The sequence below is a fragment of the Grampus griseus genome (assembly GCF_964374135.1).
Source record: "Grampus griseus genome assembly, chromosome: 2".
Taxonomy (NCBI): Eukaryota; Metazoa; Chordata; class Mammalia; order Artiodactyla; family Delphinidae; genus Grampus; species Grampus griseus.
In genome coordinates this window covers 116,999,266-117,019,356 of record NC_139018.1, presented here as the reverse complement: position 1 = coordinate 117,019,356, position 20,091 = coordinate 116,999,266, and the positions used below count along the sequence as shown (strand labels likewise).

At 48.4% G+C, this 20,091-nt stretch overlaps 1 protein-coding gene across 1 annotated transcript; it reads right to left on the bottom strand.

Annotated features, from left to right (window-relative positions):
* Positions 1-2,673: 2,673 nt before the first annotated feature.
* On the bottom strand, positions 2,674-19,034 carry SCAMP5 (secretory carrier membrane protein 5). Its single transcript, XM_082649181.1, has 7 exons — positions 18,956-19,034; positions 8,114-8,168; positions 7,217-7,345; positions 4,871-5,027; positions 3,686-3,787; positions 3,136-3,253; positions 2,674-2,873 (listed from the first exon to the last, which is right to left on the bottom strand). The coding sequence occupies exons 2-7, from the start codon at positions 8,118-8,120 to the stop codon at positions 2,679-2,681; spliced, it is 708 nt and encodes a 235-aa protein (XP_082505307.1). The 5' UTR covers positions 8,121-8,168; positions 18,956-19,034; the 3' UTR covers positions 2,674-2,678.
* Between the last annotated feature and the right edge of the window lie 1,057 nt (positions 19,035-20,091).

Here is a 20,091-nt window from a genome sequence, read left to right as displayed (position 1 = left end):
CCAACCTTCTACTTCTTCCTCAGGGAACTCAGAACTCCTCCTCCTAACAGGCAGAAGGCCTCTGTGGCAATTTCGAGGCTGCCTCAGAGAAAGAACCACACAGAGGTGTGTGACTTTTGGCCTCTGGGAATGACAGACCCACTCAAACCACCCTATCCCCATTGCCTACAGCCCATGGTGAGGCTCCACACAGGCCCACATGAAGACACATGACACAGCAGGACACAGAGGGCCAAATGTTCCCCTTTATTATGGTTCATTCAGTTACCACTGACAGACACATTGGCTCAGGCAGGTCAACCGCCAGTTGGAGAATGGTCTGTGTCTCCCAGAAACAAGGAGGGGCAGGGGGCACCAGCAGAATGCAAAAGCAGGTGACTGGCTGGCCAAAGACCTGAGGATTTCCAGACTGACCTGGGCCTTCTTCCACCCGACCCTCAAGCCAGACCATCCAGCAGAGATGTATCTGTGCCCAGCCCCCACTTCTCATACTGGCTCCCTCCCCAGGAAAGTGCATAGTTGCCTGGAGATGCAGCATCCCAGGGCCTGGACAAGCTGGGCCACACACAGGTAGCAGGTCTTCCTAAGGGCAGAGCCAGGGCATGGCCATACAGGTCTGAGCCAGGAAAGAGAAAGGGCAGGTAGGACAGCAAATCGACTGGAGGTGGCATCCAACAGGTCAAGGATGCTGGGCTGGCAGCAGGCCTCCTGGAGTTACCAGAGAGACAAAGAGAAAGGGAGCCAGAGGTCTGGGAGGGGAGAAAGGAAACGGGAGGAAGAACCTAGACCTAGGGTCTCTTTTCAGGTACTAGGGCCTGTGACAACTGCTTTCTGCAGAGAAAGTGGTAGAGGAGAGAGCCAATCACATTCTGGCCCAAGCCTAAGGGACCATTAGGAAGATAACTTCCCAGAGGCCCTAGCTCCCCTTATAGGAAAATGAAGTACCTGGCGCTCAAAGCTCAGGACGGCACCTGGAAATCCAGGTGTTGGGTTCTAAGCTGGAGCCGCCCAGAGTGGCGAGGCGGGGTTTGGTTTTTCAAGCTAAATAGCCCAGGTGGGAGGTGGGGGCAGTGAGTGAAAAATGGGCAGCTGCTCCTTGGGTGAGAACCCACTCCCCTCCAGGCCTCCAAGAGAGCCAGGGCCTCTACGAACAACATTCTCACAATGTCTGGCACACAACGGGCCTGCAGTCACTGGCCTGGAAAGGAAAGGGGTTGCTGACAGGGTGAGGAAGGGCCAAGAATCAAGTCTAGTAGGCAGAGGGAAGCAAGTAATCTTGATTTGAAAAAAAACAAGAGCCAGAGAATCGCCCCTCCCACCCGACCTAAACTGAAATCACATTCCAGCCATTGTGCTTCCACATAGGATTGGGCCTGTGCTTCTTCCTGGGCCTTGAGCTCAAGTGCCCAGAACTGCCCTATGACCAAGAGTGAGCTGGGGTGGGGGGGATGCATGATCCCCTCTCAGCGGGCCCTGCCTGCCTTCTCCTCTGATCTTCCCTCCAGAACCAGCCCTCTGAGCCTATCCCTTCTATCAGACCCAAACAGAACAGCTATTGCTCCCAGGAATCCAGTGGTCATTCAGAGACACCTAGCACCTGCCCAGTGGGCTTGGGCCAACCAAACAACACCCAGGGACCAGTAGTTATTTACATATCCTCTGCTCCAGCTGCACCTTTACACCTGAAAATTGCCTGGACACTACCTAGCTCTTCAGGGAAGGCAGTGGAATCTGCCCTTACGGATGGCAGATGCCACCTAGAACACAGTAGGGGTAGGGTAGGAGAATCAGGCCACAGCCGGGACATAGGCAGACGGGGCTCAACGGGGCTCTGGGAAGAGAAGGAGGGGAAGGCAAGGCAGGGAAGAGAGGAGGCTGCCTTGCATTTCCATCCCCTGGATTCAGGTACCCAGGTGGGCTCCGCATCTCCGGCTGTGGGCCCTCCCACATCAGGGCTAAGGCTCAGCTCCCCTGTCTGCTTCCTGGATCTGGGAAGGGGCTCAGTCTCAGGAGCAGATACAACTGGGACACTCAACCTTGGAGAAGACAAAGAAAAGCCACAGAGAGAAGAAAGAGACCCTGGGCAGGAGAAGGGACCACAGGAATCTGACAGCAGGAAGAGAGGAGGGGAGGAGGAGGTTGGGGGTGGTGGCGGGGAGAGACCTGGATCAGAAGGAGCAGAAGAAGATCCTCTGCGGGTCTCCACTCTCCCCGCTACCATCCCCGTGAGTTCTAAATACTGCTGCTCCCCAGTAAGACCAAAAGTGGAAACAGTTTCAGCTCATAACCCTTGGGAGGGGGCCAGGCTCTTCTGCTATGCCTCCCTCTGCCCCATGAAGGGTCCCTGGGCCAAGGTCAGAGGGGGCAGCCTGGTGGAGGGTGGGGGGCTGGTTTAGTTCTAAACATACATCTAGCACCACAACAACAGAGACCTTCACTGCACACTATTCACAAGGGGACACAGACACAGCTATCACCGCACGGGACAGCTCCACGTGAATCCAAGGGTGTGGGGGAGAGGATATACATATATATGTATATATATATATAACTCTGATTCTTTGTACAAAGTGGAGGAGGAGAAAAAGGGAAGGGGGAACCCTGCTTGGTCACCACAACGTGTGGCTTGAGCCCCCGTTCCACCGGCCCCCAGCCAGCTTCTGGGAGGCTTGGCTCGTTCACATCTCATTGGAGTATGTGTAGTTGGGGGTGGCAGAATACTGAGTCTGCGGCTGATTCATGGCACCCTGCGCTGCCCCCATGGCTGCATTCTGGGCCGCCTGCTGCACGTGCGGGTTCTTCCATGCCCCCGTGGTCCACTCCTCCTGAGCTTTGCTGAAACTCCCCCCGCTGCCCCGATAGAATTTATGAACCTGTAGAATGAGGAGCACAAGGAAGGGTTAATCAAAGGGAAGAGGCAACCTATCCAGAAAAGACATGGGAGCCAGAGAAAAGTCACCGTAAAAGCCAGTCCTCCCACCCATGCCCTGTGCACTGGGAGCAAAGTCCACCAAGCCATTCCAGAGTGAGTCCCTTGGAAGACCCCTGGGTCCTCCTGTAACTTGGGGAGAAGGGTTGTTACAGAGCACAGTCCCTTCCCAACACCACCCTCTAACCCTTGAGGTGACCACATACCATGCTGAGGGCAATGAAGGAAAAGACAGCCATGACCGTGAACATGACAGTGGGAATGAGCATCACCACCGCTGAGCCAACGTTCGTTCCGAAGAAGGAAATGGTAGCGATCCAGCCGCTGCAGAAATAGGCCAGCTGTGGGGCTGCCTTGCATGGTGAGGGGTACCCAGGAGCCACCCCACTAGAGTAAGGGACCATCTCATTGTCACAGGGAGAGACGATATCATTGGATGCAAAGGGCCTGTGTCAGTGGTTCAGAAAGAACCCTTGGCTCAGGAAACAAGCTCCTCAGACATAAGGCTTCCTTCCCTCAGTTTAATCTCATGACGCTTGATACCCCTCAGCACTCCTAAAAACCATTGCAAGGTTCTCATTCCCCTCTGATGCTATGGCTCTGTCTACTATAAACTATCCTGAATCCTTTCACACTTCCAACAACTCATGGTGTTCCCACAGGCTAGGCAGCTTAGCCCACAGAAGTAAGCAAAGGACACACCCCAGGTGCCACCCTGCTAGCCCTGGGTCAGCCCCAGACACCCCAGTCTCTTACCAGACACCCCAGCCTGGGATGCCCACAGCCTGGATGATGCTGATGACCAGCTGGGCCATGAAGGTGAAGAAGAATGCCATGAAGCTGAAGGAGCTGTCAGTCCTGCAACAGAGGAGATGGCTTCCATCACCTGGGTGGAGGGCCAGGGCTTCCCTGCCTTCAAGACTTCTAAGTCCTTCCAAGTTTAAGTGGGTACACAATAGACAGAAGACATTTAAAGGCCTTAGTTAAGAGGCCAAAATAGGACAGCGTTTACCCATGGACCTTTGCAAGTTTCCATGTGTTAGGCCTGTGTGTACAGCATTACATAGGGAGAGATCTCCTTATGAATGCACCACTCACTGGTACATGGATGGTTGGCCCCACTGGCACAGAAATAGATGGGACCATTGTGGCAGAAATAAACAAAGCTATTGTCAAAGGGTTGGACAGCCCTACTGGCACCAAGACATCCAGGTACATGGATGGATGGTCCCATAAGATAGAAGGTGTCATTGGCACAAGAACAGACACATTACTGGCACCAAGATTATAGCCTAATTGGCACATACATGGATGGGCCCAATAGGCAAAGATATTTGAGATCACACTGGCACTGAGAGGGACACTCCATTGGCACAAAGATTGCAAATCCCACTTGACACAAGGCAGACACCCATTGGCACTAAGACAGCTAGCCCTACTGATACATGGGTGGGTAATCCCTTTGGCACAGAGTTGGATGCCCTCATTAGCACATAGTGTCAGTGGCACATGGATGGCTTGTTCCATTGGCACGTGGATAGATGGTCCACTTGGCGCCAAATCAGCTAGCCCCACGGGTACCAGGATGGACAGCTCCGTCAAGACAGGTGGCCCCATTGGCAAAACTTATCATGCAGCTAGCTGCCTGGGGGAGGGAAAACAAGAACAGGCCCGGTTTCTATGTTGCCCCCACCCAAGGGTAGAGTGAGGAAGGAAGGAACTAAGAGAAAGGTTCTAACTTCCAGCCCTCTCACCCCAGCCTAGAGCTCCCAGGAAGCCTAAATCCTACCTGGCAGTCTGAGCTGAGGGTAAACAAAGGGAAAGTGAGTTTGCAGGATGGCAAAAAAAAAAAAAATTAAAATTAAAAATATGTAGAGAAGAGACAGTGGAGATGGGCAAAGAGACAGGGTTAGGAGCTGGAGTTCAGCACCCATCACTTACTTGAAGGCCTTGTAAATGGGCCGAAACCAGCAGACGTAGGAGCAGGGTGTGAAGAGGATGAGCCAGAGAAAGGCGAGGCCAAAGTTGGTAGCTCCCCCGCCTCCGATCAGCCACGCGAGACAGCCCACCAGGTTCACGGCCAGCGTTACGCTATTCACTGCAGACCCAGGAGCACATGCACACACAGAGACAGACACCAGACACACACACAGACACCAAGGCCCATGCAGAAATATATGAGCACCCAGACACACACACATCCCCCACAACTCAACACAGACCCACAGTCAAACACAGGCAAACGGCACAAGCACAGAAAGATGAAGACACATACAAACACATGCAAACCACATTTGTACAGATTCACACCCACAAGTCACATCGGTGAATACACACACACAGATACACAAGACACACGTATACATACACACACACAGGGAGTACAGACTGTGAGAAAGAAAACTGGGAGCTCAGACCAACCCTCTCCCACACCCGTTCCTGGGGATCTGAGAAATCCAGAGAACAAAGCGTCTCCAGATCAGGAACTCAGAGCCTCAGCCCAGCAAGCCCTGTTGAAGGGCCCCAAAGCCTCAGCCTGGGAGAAATGCTCTTCTCCTGATAAGAATTTCTCCTTATAAGAATGGCCTCAGCCCCTGGCCATCCCAGACCCACAGCAATCACCAAGCCCAAGGCACAGGAAACCCATCTTCCATCTTCTCTTGCAAGGTAGGGCATGAAAAGGGGAAAGTAAAAGGTAACATCTCTTTAAGCCATTGTACCATCCGCTCCACACTTAAATGGGGCAGGCAGCGTGGCTGGGATCTGTCTTTCTTTAATCCATTTCTTAGACAATTATTATGCCACCTCCTCCAAGAAGCCTTCTTTCACTACTGCAGCCTTATTTATCTCCCATCCCTCTGACCTCCTGAAGACTTGGGCGCTCTCATGCTTCCCCAAGTACAAATCCCAGCCCACCAACCAAACTAGAAGCTCCCCGAGAGTGACACCCAGGCTCCCCCTCCTCTGTGCCCACATAATCTAACTAAACCTTGGAATCACTGTATCCTTGAGTCACAGCCAGCAGGGACCTCAAGTCTCCTCATCTGATGCTGTCACTCACACACACCCAGGTCATCTGACATAAGGGTGCTCCTTTCCTCGAACATTAGACTGAGTCCATTTAAGGCCCCACAAAGACTTACTGAATAAATAAAGGAAGGCAGGCTTAATCTTGGCCTCAAACAGCCAGGTATCTATGGTCCTGGCTTCTGAACCCTGAAGCATCTCAAGGGTTATATACACTTCCTTGGGAACACAGCATCTGGCGGGCACCTAGTGAGGACTTAGGAAGATATTTATAGCCCTTAAATCCAGCTCCTGGATGAGATCTTCTCAGGGGCAGAGTTCCCAGAGCCCAGGGCCAGTGCTCCCCAAGTCTGGCCTGACAACGCTGTCACCTGTGAAGGTACACCCTTCTCAGGGCCCCTCACCATGAGGGTAAGCATTTCTTTCTGTGAGTTTCAGCTGTATTTCCTCCATCCCTGTTTATTGCCCCCAGATTTCCTGGAACCTTGGTGTTCTCACTGATTTTATTTGCTCTTTACATAGAACAGACATTAAACTGCTTTTATATTGGTTTACATCTCTCTTCCCAGTCCCACCTCTCTCCAGCTCACTTGATCTAGTGCCCCGGCCGTAATTATTCTACTGCCACAGACCATGAGAAACTGGGGCTTTTAAACTCTCAACCTCAAAATCTTAGAACATTAAAACTCTAGACTCAACGCAGAGCTACGTGGAACCACAGCAATCACTGAGACAATACCCTCTTTCCTATAAATGAGGAACCTGCCACTTGGGAAGTGGAGTGACCAGCCCAGCCTCCTCCCATATCTCCTAAATCCCAGCTGAATGTTCTTTTTGAGCAATTTTCCAGAGAAAGCAAGAAAAATGTGGCTTTGAGGGGAGGATTCCTCTCCAAATCCAGAAACCTGAGGCAGTCATCAGAGGTTCCCTGGAAAACTACTCCAGTGAAAAGGAGAAGGAGAGGAAGAAATGAGGAATTACACCGCAGACAGAGACCCCCCACCCGGCTGCTCTGTGATTGGGAGATGGGGAGAGGCCTAGATGGGAGGTTGAGGGAAACTGAGGCCCAGCTGGGGAGTCGGCCCAGGAGAGGAGCCTGCAGGAGTCAGGCAGGGAAAGGCTTACTGGCCCACACAGATGCTGCAAGTGAGGCTGAAGGGCACCGAGCCTGTGGGGACCCTGTCCCAATGCCCAGCACCCGCCAGCCTTCCCCCTCCCCCATTCCCCAGCTATGGCCCACCCCCATCCCACAGCACTCACGCATCCAGAGGTAGTAGAGGCGCTTGGTCATGCTGAGATGCTGAGGAGGGATATCCGCCTCAAAGTCTTGGTAGAAACATGGCTTGAGCGGGATGAATTTGGGCAATGGTGGGAAGTTGTTCACTTTCTCTGTGGGCGAGGCACATCATATGGTATCACCCTGAATGTTCCCCTCCCTGATGATCCAATATGATCACTCTTTCCCTGGCCTGGGCTGCCCTCTTGGCCCCTGTGGGCACAGGCCACTTTGCTATCCCCACCCAGCTATCCCCACTGCCTCAGGTCTCCCAAAGTAGCCCTGAGGCAGTGTCACTGTCTCTCAGAAGAATAAAAACAATAAACACTGTCCATCAGGGGTGCAGCACCCTCTTCAGTGGGGGACCAGTTCCAGGTAGAGGAAGCAGCATGGTGAGTCTGGGTACGTGGGTTCTATCTAGCCTCCACTCCAACACTTATGCTCTTGGGTGAGTCACTACCCCTCTCCAGACCTCAGTTTATCCAGTGGGGTGGGGGTCAAACTCAATAGTCCCTACAGGTCCCTCCAGCTCTGAGCCTTTGGAAACCAGCCAACTCAGAAACCAGAATGAAAAGGTCTCAGAGTATTAGAGAGTAATGGTGACAGAGAGGATGGAGACTGAGACACCCATGCCACTTATCAGTCAGACAGACGGTAGGACCAGAGCATCAGGATGCGCTACCCCTGGTCCCCAGGGTCAGAGGTCTGACAGAGGGCTAGACAGTGAGGGTCTTGGATAAATAGGCCTCAGTGGGGAACCAGGGGCAATCCAGGGGCAAGAGGACAGAAAGAACCTGACCTTCAAAAACTAGGGGGCGTAAAGGGACCCCTACCCTAAGTTCACCGTTACATCCTACCCAAGTGGCCCACCCTCTCCTTACCTGACATGATGGCACCAGCCGGCCCAGCGGCCTGTCCACTCCTCTTTGTCCTGAACTGGAAGGAAAAAGAGCCAGAGAAGGTTGAACATCATGGCTCACCCAACCTAGTCCTTCTCTTAGTCCCAGCCAGGCTGGAAACTCCCTGGAGCAGGACTCATCTCACATTTCCATGGTGGAATGAACCGGAAGCAGCTCCCACCTCACAGAGCAGCAACAAAGACCCAATGCAGCCAAAAATAAATAAATAAATAGATAGATAAATAAATAAATAAAATCTGTCAAAAAATTAAAAAAAAAAATACTGATATGGAAAGAACTCCACAATTACAAGTAGTTGAAAAAATGCAAGACATAGAATAGTTTATGCTACCTTTCATATTGAAAAAAAGAAAAAAAAGGAGGGGAGAGAAGAATAAAAATATATTTTGCTTTTATCCCCAGAATCCTACTTCTAGTTATTTACCCACAAGTAAGAAACAACAAATACATGTTATTCAACATGACACTATTTTACAATAGCAAAATGTTAGAAACAACCTAAATGCAACTGTTTGAATAGACTATGGTACATCAGTCAATGGAGTAATATATAGATGTAAAAAAGAATGAAGATGATCTCTATGAACTGCTATGGAATGATTTCCAGGATATACTGTTAAGTAAAAAAAGCAGGGAATTCCCTGGTGGTCCAGTGGTTAGGACTTGGCACTTTCACTCACAGGGCTGGGTTTGATCCTTGGTCTGTGAACTAAGAACCCACAAGCCTTGAAATGCTGCCAAAAACAGAAACAAACAAAAAAGAAATTGGAGAGAACCATTAAAATTGAAATAAACAAAACCAAATGAAGCTATCTATACTGTGAATTGATAACACAATCACACAGGAAAAAGAATTGGCCAAGTGACTTCATCTCAGTACTCTGTGTTCTCTTAGAGGGATATATCTCAAGAGCAAAAACAACTGGAAAGAAATCTGAAATCTTAGCGGGTTTACTGTTACTGTTGGTACTAGTGTGATGATTCTGAAACTGTCATGTGAACTGTAGCAGACAGTATATGAGAGAATGTGTTCATGTTGTTGGAACCTGGGTTCTCAGTGTTAGGTATGGAGACAGAATATGGAATATAGGAAGGTAAGACAGAGTCCTGTGATGTTGGATTTGAATTGGAGGCATCAATATGAACTCATGACTTTAAAAATATGTGGCTGGTCCCAAGCCAGGACAAGGAAATACAACGTTAGCCTAAAACATCTTGTGGTGCCAGAAGCAAGAAGGAATTCAACTAATTGGTGTCAAGAGGACACCAGCTTGAAGGAGCTACCAACAGCCAAATTTGGGAGAATTAAGAGCATCAAAAATAATGACAGTAATATAACATTATTAAAAAATAATCCATGAGTCCAAAGTGACACTCTTATTTTTAAAAAGAAGAGGGAGGAAGGAAGAAAGCAAGCTATTCTTTTCAGAAGAATGCTAGCACTAAGTGTAGGAGTGACAGAATTAGAAAATCTCTTAATTTTGCAATCATGAATGTAATAGCTGATTCAGACAAGGATCCTCAGTGGCTGCTAAATCTTTCACTGGATGAAAGATTGTTGGGGAATTCCCTGGTGGTCTAGTGCAGCGGTCCCTGACCTTTCTGGCACCAGGGACCAGTTTCGCGGAAGACAATTTTTCCATGCACGGTGCAGGGGTGGGGGGGTGGGGGTGGTTCAGGCGGTAATGCAAGCGATGGGGAGTGGCAGATGAATCTTCGCTCTCTCACTGTGCGGCCCGGCTCCTAACAGGCCTTGGCTTGCAGACTGATGGGGGAGGGGGGTTGGGGACCCCTGGTCTAGTGGATAAGACTCTGTACTCCCAGTGCAGGGGACCCAGGTTCGATCCCTGGTCAGGGAACTAGATCCCACATGCATGCCGCAAACAAGAGTTCACATGTCACAACTAAAGAGCCCAAGCACTGCAACTAAAGATTCTGTGTGCCGCAACTAAGACCTGGTGCAGCCAAATAAATAAATAAAATATTAAAAAAAAAAAAAAAAAGCTACATGGCAACAAAAACTGATGTGTCAACCTTGACTGAATCCTGGTTCAAGAGGGAAACACTGGGATATCAGAGGAAACTTGAATATAGACTCTAGATAATATTATTATGTCTATGTTACATTTCTTGGGTGTGATAATGGTATTGAGGTTATGTAGGAAAATGTCCTTTTTCTTAGGAAATATGTGCTCAAGTGCTTAGGGATAAAGTATCGTGATATCTGAAACTTGCTTCAAATAGTTCAGAAAAATAAGAAATAATGAATGGATAGATATAGACAGAATCAAAGCAAATGTGGCAAATGCTAACAATTGGTGAATCTGAGTGAAGTTATATGAGTGTCCCTTGTATTCTTTCAACTTTAAAGTTTTCAAAATAAAAAGCTGGAGAAAAAATATGAGTAATGTCAGTAATGGATCATAACACACTGAAAAGAATGCATAAGTGAACTATAATACACAAAAGAAAGGGAGGCGGGAAAGAAAAGTTCTAATATAGAAGGAATGACATAATTTTTTAAATCATTATTTTGCAACCCCTATGTCAGAACTGATACAGGGAAGGATTATCAATGGCTGCTTAAACCACTGGGTGGAAGGTGGTTAGGGAAGAGGGGAGTCACACAGTCTGTCACCCCCCCAGATTATTTATTCATCACAAGAGAGAAAAGGTACTTCTATAATGAGAGGATCTGGCAGACCAAGTGACCAAACTTAGCATTTCTGATAATGGGACAAAAGGACATTATGTGCCTCATGATGTGATACACACAGAAGGACATAAGATCATCAATGCAGTATTATTGCCAAAATCTTTAATCTGAAAATAATTATTAAGAAAAAGAATCTGACAAATCCAGACTGTGGGAAATTCTCCAAGATAAACGTTAATGTCGTGAAAGATAAAAATTGGTAAAGGGACTCATCTAAATTAAAGGAGACTAAAGAGACATGCAACCAACTGCAATGACTGGTCCTGGATTTTTAAATCACAGCTATAAAGGACATTTTTAGGACAAGTAGAGAAATTTGAATATAGACTGAACAGTAGATATCATTGTTCAATGTTAAATTTCTTAGGTGTTGTGGTTACATAGGAGAATATCTTTGTTCTTAGGAGATAACATGCTGACATATTTAGGAATACAGTGTCTTGTCTGCTACTTACTTTCAAATGGTTCTGCAAAAAAATAAGATAGGGAATTCCCTGGTGGTCCAGTGGTTAGGACTCGGCGCTTTCACTGCTGTGGGCCCAGGTTCAATCCCTGGTCGGGGAGCTAAGATCCCTCAAGCCACGTGGCACGGCCAAAAAAAAAAAAAAAAAAAAAAAAAAAATCAGAAATATTGATAGACAAAGCAAATGTCACAAAATGTTAACAGCTGCTGAATCTAGGTGAAGTACCCTAGTACAGGCATTCATTGCACTGTTCTTTAAACTTTTTGTAGCTTTGAAATTTTTCAAAATAAAAAGTTGGGGAAATAGACATACAGATGGCCAACGGGTATCAATACATGAAAAGATGCTCAACATCACTAATCATCAGGGAAAGGCAAATCAAAACCACAATGAGATATCACCTCACACGTGTCAGAATGGCTGTTATAAGAAGGATGAGATACCAAAGGTTGGTGAATGAAATCTTGCCGTTTGTGACAACATGAATGGACCTTGAGAGCATTATGCTAAGTGAAATAAGTCAGACAAGGAAAGACAAATACTGTATGACCTCACTTATTTGTGGAATCTAAAACAAAATAAAATTTTAAAAAGCAAACAAACAAAAAACCTAGCTCATCCACAGAGAAGAGATTGGTGGTTTCCAGAGGCGGGGGCTGAGGGGTGAGTGAAATGGGTGAAGGGGGTCAAAAGGTACAGACTTCCAGTTCTAAATAAATAAATCACAGGGATGTAAGGTACAGCATGGTGACTACAGTTAATAACACTGTACTGCATATCTGAAAGTTGCTAAGAGAGTAAATCTTAAAAGTTCTCATTACAAGGAAAAGAAATTCTGTAACTATGTGTGGCAGTGGATGTTAACTAGCCTTACTGTGGTGATCATTTCACAATATATACAAATATTATGTTGTATAAATATCATTATGTTGTACACTTGAAAGTAATGTATGTCAATTATACTTCATAAAAATAAATAAAGGGACCTGGTGGCGCAGTGGATAAGACTTGGCGCTCCCAATGCAGGGGGCCTGGGTTCAATCCCTGGTCGGGGAACTAGATCCCACAGGCATGCTGCAACTAAGAGTTTGCATGCCACAACTAAGAAGCCTGGAGCTATAACTAAGGAGCCCACCTGCAGTAACTAAGGAGCCCATGTGCTGCAACTAAGGAGCTGGCGAGCCGCAGCTAAGACCTGGTGCTACCAAATAAATAAATAAATAAATATTTAAAAAAATAATAAAATAAAATTTTAAAAATAAATAAATACTTTTAAGTCAGGAGGGGGATATACACAGTTGCATTTGGCAATATATACACAAAGAATCTTTAGTAGGACATCAAGAAAAAAATAATTGTGGTTCCTGGGGGCCAGAGGAACTGAATACATGTGGAGTAGGGGAGTAGGTGGGAGGAAATTTTTACTATGTATCTTTATACCATCAAATCCAAGACACCATCAATTTTAAGATAGATCATTATCTTATTGAACAAAAGAAAGAAAAAAATGCCACCAACTTATAATGATATGATGCCAAAATTTTAAAGACACAGACATTAAAATGTTTTCGGAAATATCAAAATGTTCATCTTAGAATTGATGAAATTTAGGACATCTTTTTGAATTATGAATCAGGTAAATGTATTACCTGTTTTTTTAAAAAAAAGAAAAGGCAGAAGAGGATGAGCTGGCAAAGAATGAGTAGGAGCAGCTGATGAGGCAGGAGGAAAACCAGGAGAGTGTGAAGTCTCCAAAGCCAGGAGTAGAGAGTGGACAAATATGACAGATGCCACTGAGAGGTCCAGCATGGAAAGGGCTGGACTGAAAAATGTTCAGTACACTCAGCAACAGCAAGTCACCTGTAACCCCAACAAGAACTACTTTGGTGGTCGTGGCAGCTGGGAGTTGGCGGGAGCGGTGGGAGTGGGTAGTAGCAGCCAAATTACATAGTTGAGCACATAAGCTGAGAGCAGGTGTAGACAGCATGTTGAAGAAGCCTGCCTTGGAAGAGAACAGAGACAGGGTACTACCTGGGTGGGCTATGGGGTCCAGGGAGGACTATGTCTGAGGGTTGTTTGTTTAGGATGTTAATAAGCTAGAGATGTGAAAGATCCAGGGAAGAGTTGCAATTACAATAGAGACAGAGGTTAATTAATGGAGCAAACCCCTGAAAGGGGGAGAAGCATGAGGTCCAGTGCAAAGAGGTGGGACAAGCCTCAATCCTAACAGGTGGGAAGGAGAACATGACGCAAGCAGATGGGGGAGGTTTGAGGCCTTGGAAAGGACAGTGCACGTCCCACATATCTGCTTCAATTTTCTCTGTAATAGGGGAGACACGTTTGAGTTGAAAGTGAGGTAGTAAGCGTAGAGGATGCAGCTAAATCAAGGGGCAATTACACCACAGCCTGAGAAGTGCTCCAGAAAAGCAAGTACACAAAGCTGTGGGAACACAGAGGAGCACCTCCCTGGTCCATCCTGGAAAAGCCAGGGAGGGCTTTATAGAGGAAGCGATATCAGAGCTGAATCCTGGAGGATGAATAAGAGTTGGCCAGGAAAGGAAAGAACCAGGAAAGCACATGCAAAGGGAAGGTCAGGAGAGTAACAGCATGGCGAATTCAAGGAACAGAAAGTAGAGCACACACAGATAAAGTTCAAAGTGGAAGGAAGGAAGAAAAGGCAACAATAGGGTTGAGAGGTGGGAGGGGCCAGTCATCCTGGCCTTGAAGGCCATGAGCAGGATTTGAGCTTTATCCTGAGACTTGCGAGCCACTGAAGATTTCTATTCTTCCTCTTCTTTTAAAAAATATAACCTCAAAGTTTCTTTTTTAATAAAATGAAATTATGTTGCTTTTTAGTAACATGTATAAAAATATCTGCAAGTTAAAAAAAAAAAATCAAAGTGCATAAAGTAGAAAATACAAGTTCTTCCAAAATCCACCTTCTCAGTGGTCACCCCTTTAACAGTCTGACCTTTAGGTTTTTGGTTTTTATGTATACATAAGCATATATGACAAAAGTGAGATCATTTTATACATGCTCTTTTATAACCTGTTTTTTTCCACTCAATATCTCATGAAAATGTTTAATGTCAATGAATACAGGTTATCTCAACCTTTTTAATGACTGGTCAACCAGGTCAACAACGTCCGTGGCCACAGAGTGGTCCGGTGTGACATGGGCTGATTTGGCAATTAGGAGGTCACAGCTTCAGGAAGTGGTGGGGTAGAGGCCAGCTGCCCAGAAATGAGGGAACATGAGGAGAGGAAGAAAAGGCCGACTAATCTTTCAAAAAACTCAGCTGAGGGACACCCCTGGCGGTCCAGTGGTTAAGACTGCACCTTCCAATGCAGGGGGTGTGGGTCTGATCCCTGGTCGGGGAGCTAAGATCCCACATGCCTCGCAGCCAAAAAACCAAAACTTAAAAAACAGAAGCAATATTGTAACAAATTAAATAAAGACCTAAAAAAAATTTTTTTTAAATCAAAAAACTCAGCTGAGACTTTAATATAATATACAGGATATTAGTGTCAACAAACACCATAAAGGATTACTAGTAGCGATCTCTTGATAGTGACATTACAAGTTATTTGTTGTCTTTCTTTTATCTTTATTTTCTAAAATTTCTGCAACAGTCATATATCACTTTTCTAGCGAGACAAACCCATAGGTTTAAAACAGCAGCAGCTAGAGGAAGACATACAGTTAGAAAGGATTTTCCAGATAGGAGACTTGAGCATATATATAAGCCAGGAGGAAGGTATTATTAAGGAAAACGGTGGAGAGGCTGAAGATACTGTAGAGGGGGAAAGAGCTGACAGACACTGGTATCTCAGGAGATACGTAGGGCCAGCACCCATAGCACAGAGCGGGTATGTTAGATTAGGAGCCCTCCTTCTACTGGGATTCAAGAAGTGGAGAAACATAAGTGTGGTTCCAACTCCTACATACAACCCCCCCCCCCAACTAACCCTCTCCATGAGTAAAGGGCTTTGGGATAATAGTCCAAGTTTGGAATACTCCTCCCATAGAATAGAATGGAGAGCTGATGGGAAGAGGAAAGGGGTTTCTAGAAGTGATGGAGGGACAGCTGAGGCTGGAGACCCTCCACGGAAGCAGAACCAGACTGCCCTGGTATGTGATGGCCACCAGAAGCTTCTGAGTGTGGAATCCAGAATTGGGGGATCTGCTGCTGGGGTGGGACACACAGGCAAAGTGGCATGGTCATTGAAGGTATGAGCCAGAGGATGGTTAAAATCCTGGACCATGGAGTCCAGGAAGGACACAGAAGGTGTCATGCTCATGAGATAGAGAAAATGGAGGTGTCAGAGAACTTGAGGTCTCCTTGAGGTCCCAAAGTAGGTAAAGCAGAATTGGACTGTGGTCAGAGAATGATACTGGAGTTTAAGATTTTGGAGGTGGCCACATGCCAATGATGACCAGACTCAGGTGTAGCTAGTAGAAAGGGTGGCCAAAGGAGGCACTGCCCTCCATGTGACAATGGGATGTGGAAAGGGAGACTATGGTCCAGCACTAATGTCCTCCAGGGAAACAAAGAAGAGAGGCAGGGGGAGAGTGGGCAATAACTAGATTGTAAGAGCCTCAAGGAAGGAGGCTCTAACCCTGGCTCCAATCTGACCCCCGTCTGGTCCCAGGCTGTCTCCCAAAGGTGTGCCCATGGTTACAGAGAAGTCAGTGTAGCAAAGTATGGATGGTGGGAAAGCCAGCACTCAGGGCCAGAGCACAGAGCAAGGCTGCCTTGTTTGTACATGGTTAGCCCAGAGAGAATTTAGGCTTGGGAGGGCTACAGGAGGCTGAGGTCACAAAAATGGAAGGTTCCAGGCTCTCTGCTCTTTATACTTGTGTTGGGGGAGAGGGGAGCAGCAATGACTGGCCTCTGCAAACCAAAGTTCTTAAACTGAAAAATGGGAGAAGTAGCAATTTAGCCCTCAACTGAGAGTCTTTCATAACGCTGGGAGGCATTGGGGGTGTTACATATCCCCCCAGAGATGTAGGCCTAAGGAAGCACCTCCTTAGTTATCAATAAGACAGCAAATACTAACTGAATTTTGTTCAAAAAAAACAGACTATAATTTATTCCATTTCTAACTGTGAAGTTGGGAGGACATAAGGTCCCACAGTAAAGAGAGTAAGGTCCATGGCAGAGAGAAGGGAGTCAAGTCTGGCCTCAGATCAGGATAGGGACCTGGGCTTAGTTCCAGGACTCCCTGCTCACCAGCCCTCCCTCCTCCCCATCCTTCTATGCCAAGGATGGGATGAGCCCCCATCCTTGGCATAGAAATGGTCATTTTCTTGCTGTCTGCCCAGAGCCTATCTGCTAAGATGGAAGTTTTCCCCTCTTGCTCTACCTCTGGTCTCCTTATCCCACACCCAATCCCATATCTCCAGCCCTGATGTCCCCAAACTATGAATATTCCTCAGAGAACAGTACACTCCTAGCATTGCTATCACCGTCTTATGATGACTCTTCAGTAGCCCCTACTGATCCTGTGTTTGGCAATCAAAACCTTGTGTCAATCAGCTACAAACCTCCAACCCACCACGTTTTGCTTCTCTACCACAGGCTGACCTGCTTCCCACACAACCCAGCTTCATGCAGATCATATCAAGCCATCCCGTCTGCTTCCATTGACCCTAAACCAGAGCCCCATCAGCACCTCTGAGTCCTTCTATTTTTCTCACATCCCACCTCTTCTGGGAAGCCCTTCCAGACATCCCTGCTGTGCCTCCCACTGCTTAAATTCTGAACCAGTTATTGGGCACCAAGTGCTCACTCATTCTCATCCAATCTCTCCCTTGGTCCGTCATGCATGGGGCTTCCAGGAGGGACCCAGCACAGGGCAGGGCACAGAGAATGGTCAATCATGTTCTTCCTTAAGCCTTGGACACCCTCCCGGGGTAGGAGTGGAGCAACTGATGCCCTCCCCAAGTCAGGCTAAGCCCACAGCTTCCGTGAACCCTGCTGTACCACACTTCCTCCAGGAGACATTCAGAGACTCCGGGCTGTCAGCAAGGAAGGAAGTGCGGCCTGTAGAGGAACTGCTGTGGGGAGGGGGCAGGGACAGGGAGAGGAAGGCAGAGGGAGGGGGGAGAAAAGGAAAAGGAAGAGGTAGAAGAACTGAGAAGGACGCTCTAAACTAGAACAAGCAGCTTCCTCAAGGGAGGCCGGTACTTAGTCCTATTATTTCATCCCTAGAGAAAGGTGCTGGCAAAGAGATACCCAGAGAGAGGAATCAATTTGTTAAGAGGTGGCCAGCCAGCCCACCAGAGAAAGGGTTAAAGAAACAGGAACAGAGCCCAAGGCCCCTAACCAGAGCTCCCCTCCCAGGACACTGCTAACTCTCCATGGGTTTGCTAGACCTAAGACCCTCTTTCTGTGGCCCATGACCAGTCAATCCTCTCTCAGCAACTCAGGCTCATCAAATCCAGATCAAATCTCAACTAACACGATCTGTGCAGCCCCAGACAAAATCTCTCTGCCAGTCATGCCCCTGCAAGAACCATTTCCCTGTCTCAGAGGCCTGCCCCTTGGAGGCAGAACAGTTAGGGCACAGGCTGCAAAATTCTCCAGACTTCTCCACCCCATGCGCACAGTCACACGGCTGGACTCACAGGCCAGGCTCCCCAACAGCTATGCTTAATTCCCACCTCCACGCCATTGCCCAGACTATTCCCCGAAAATGCCCTCTGTTACCTCTCCTCTCATCCCAATCTCACTGCCTCCAAGAAGCCTCCTATTCACTGCCTCTTGCCTCCCTTTCTCCTTGTGCTCCTAGTGTCCACGGGAAAGTCTGCCCAGCCCTCCCTCAACTCCTTATCCTGGAGCTGGGGCATTGCCGGTTTGAACTGCCTGAGATAGTGTATTCTCAGTCCAGACTATACTTGGTTTTTCCAACCTTTGGATCACGAGCTCCCAGAGGCAGGGGCAGAGACGGGTTCCCAAACATCTCACCCCAATCCTCGTGACTGACTCCTGTCAGCGTTGGAATGAGCTTCTTCTGGCGCCCCCAACACACCACCCCAAAGCCCTGGCGGCCCACAGGCTTAAGCCAATGCACCCATCCCATGAAACACTGAGGCGGTTCAGACGAGCTGTCCAAAGGTCTGCCGCCTCGCTTAGGCGGAGTCTGGGAGGTGGGGAGTACAACCTGCACCCACCTGCAGGCGCCTCTTGTGAGGAAGGACCCAAAGGAGGCCACAGTCACCCCGCCTCCAGACGCCCCCATCCCAGGCCGCGTGCGCCGTCCCCAGGAGGAGGAGGAGGCCTGTTTCCAGGGAACGCCAGGTGGGGCTGAGGGGGTATGGAGGGCCCAAGGCCCAGGCTCCAGAATCCAGGGGTCTGACGTCATCCAAGACTGGGATCCTTCTGTGGGAGCCGGGAATGGGGATGGCGGGGGTTGGGGGGGTCTGGGGCACCCGAGATTCTCTTCCCCCGCCCCAACAGGGAAGGTCACCTCGACTCTGCGCCTCTCCAGCTCGACCTGCCCCCGGCATCCAAAGGTGAAGCGTAGGGTGTACAAAGCTGGAGATGGGGTGACCCCCTCTCGCCCTGCGCCCAACTTCCCTACAAAGCCCTTTTCTGGCCCTTTAGGCCCGGGACTCACCCGCTGCTGTCGCTCGGCTGCGGAAAGGCCGCCGCGCTGCGCTGCTATGCACCCAACGATGCGGCGCGGAGCCGGCCGCGAGCGGCTCCGGGTCTGGGGACTGGGTGCGCGAGCGTGCGCGCGCCTCGGGTCCAATTCCTCGCGCGCCCGCGCCGGCCTGCCTGCAGCAGCCACTCTCGCGAGATTCCCGAGCTTCCTCTAGGGCCGCTCCTCCTGAACTCGCGAGAAGGAAGGCCTGGCCATCCCCTCGCCTTGCAGGAGCTGTCCGAGGTGCTGAGTTCCAGGGACAGGGCCAGATTAGGTGGTCGGCAGGCACGGGTACAAGAGCAAAGCGAGAACGTCGAGGAAGAGACCCAGAAATGGGAGTCTGGTACCAATAATCAGAGCCTCAGCTTCCAAATCTGTAAACTGGGGAAAATAACCTCCCATGCCAGTCCCAGGAGCCACTGGACGTACCAGAAAGTAAGAATGAGAAGGAGATTTGTGAGCAGGAGTGTGATGACTGGTGAAAGCCCTTCAGATCCACAGACCCAAAGTGACAGAGAGGGGATGGACGATGGAAGATCAGAGATGAAACATAAAGAGACAAAAACGAGACATAGACAAGGACACACAAATCCAAAAAAGATAGACATAGAAAGACAAGAGAGGAGAGCCATGAGCATAGAGACATAGAAACACGAAGAGACAGAGACATGGAGAGATCAAGATTTGGAGAGGGGAAAAAAAAGACAAAGAAAGATAGAGGGGAGAGAGCATGAGGAAGTGAGAAAGAGATAAGAAATAGGGACTGACAAACTACCCAGAGGGATAGAAAGGGAGAGGCCTAGAAAGAAAAACAGAAAAAGAAAGAGAGAGAGAGAGGAAGGGAGAGAGAAAGAAAGAAACTGTGTTATGCAGAGATGAACACTGAAAGTGAGTAGAAATCAGGCTAAATGTTAAAAAACCCAGAACCAATGAGGGTTGAGAGAGACCCACTTGGAGAGATGGGGCTGGGAGTGAAAGACAGACTGGCTTTTATTGTGAGTGATGTTTACATTGTAAACTTCCCGTGGGATATCTACAACCAGGGCCACCCTCTGTCCTGCCAGCCAATGGCTCCTGCCCTCCACAGTGCCCTCCGCCCACACCATCCT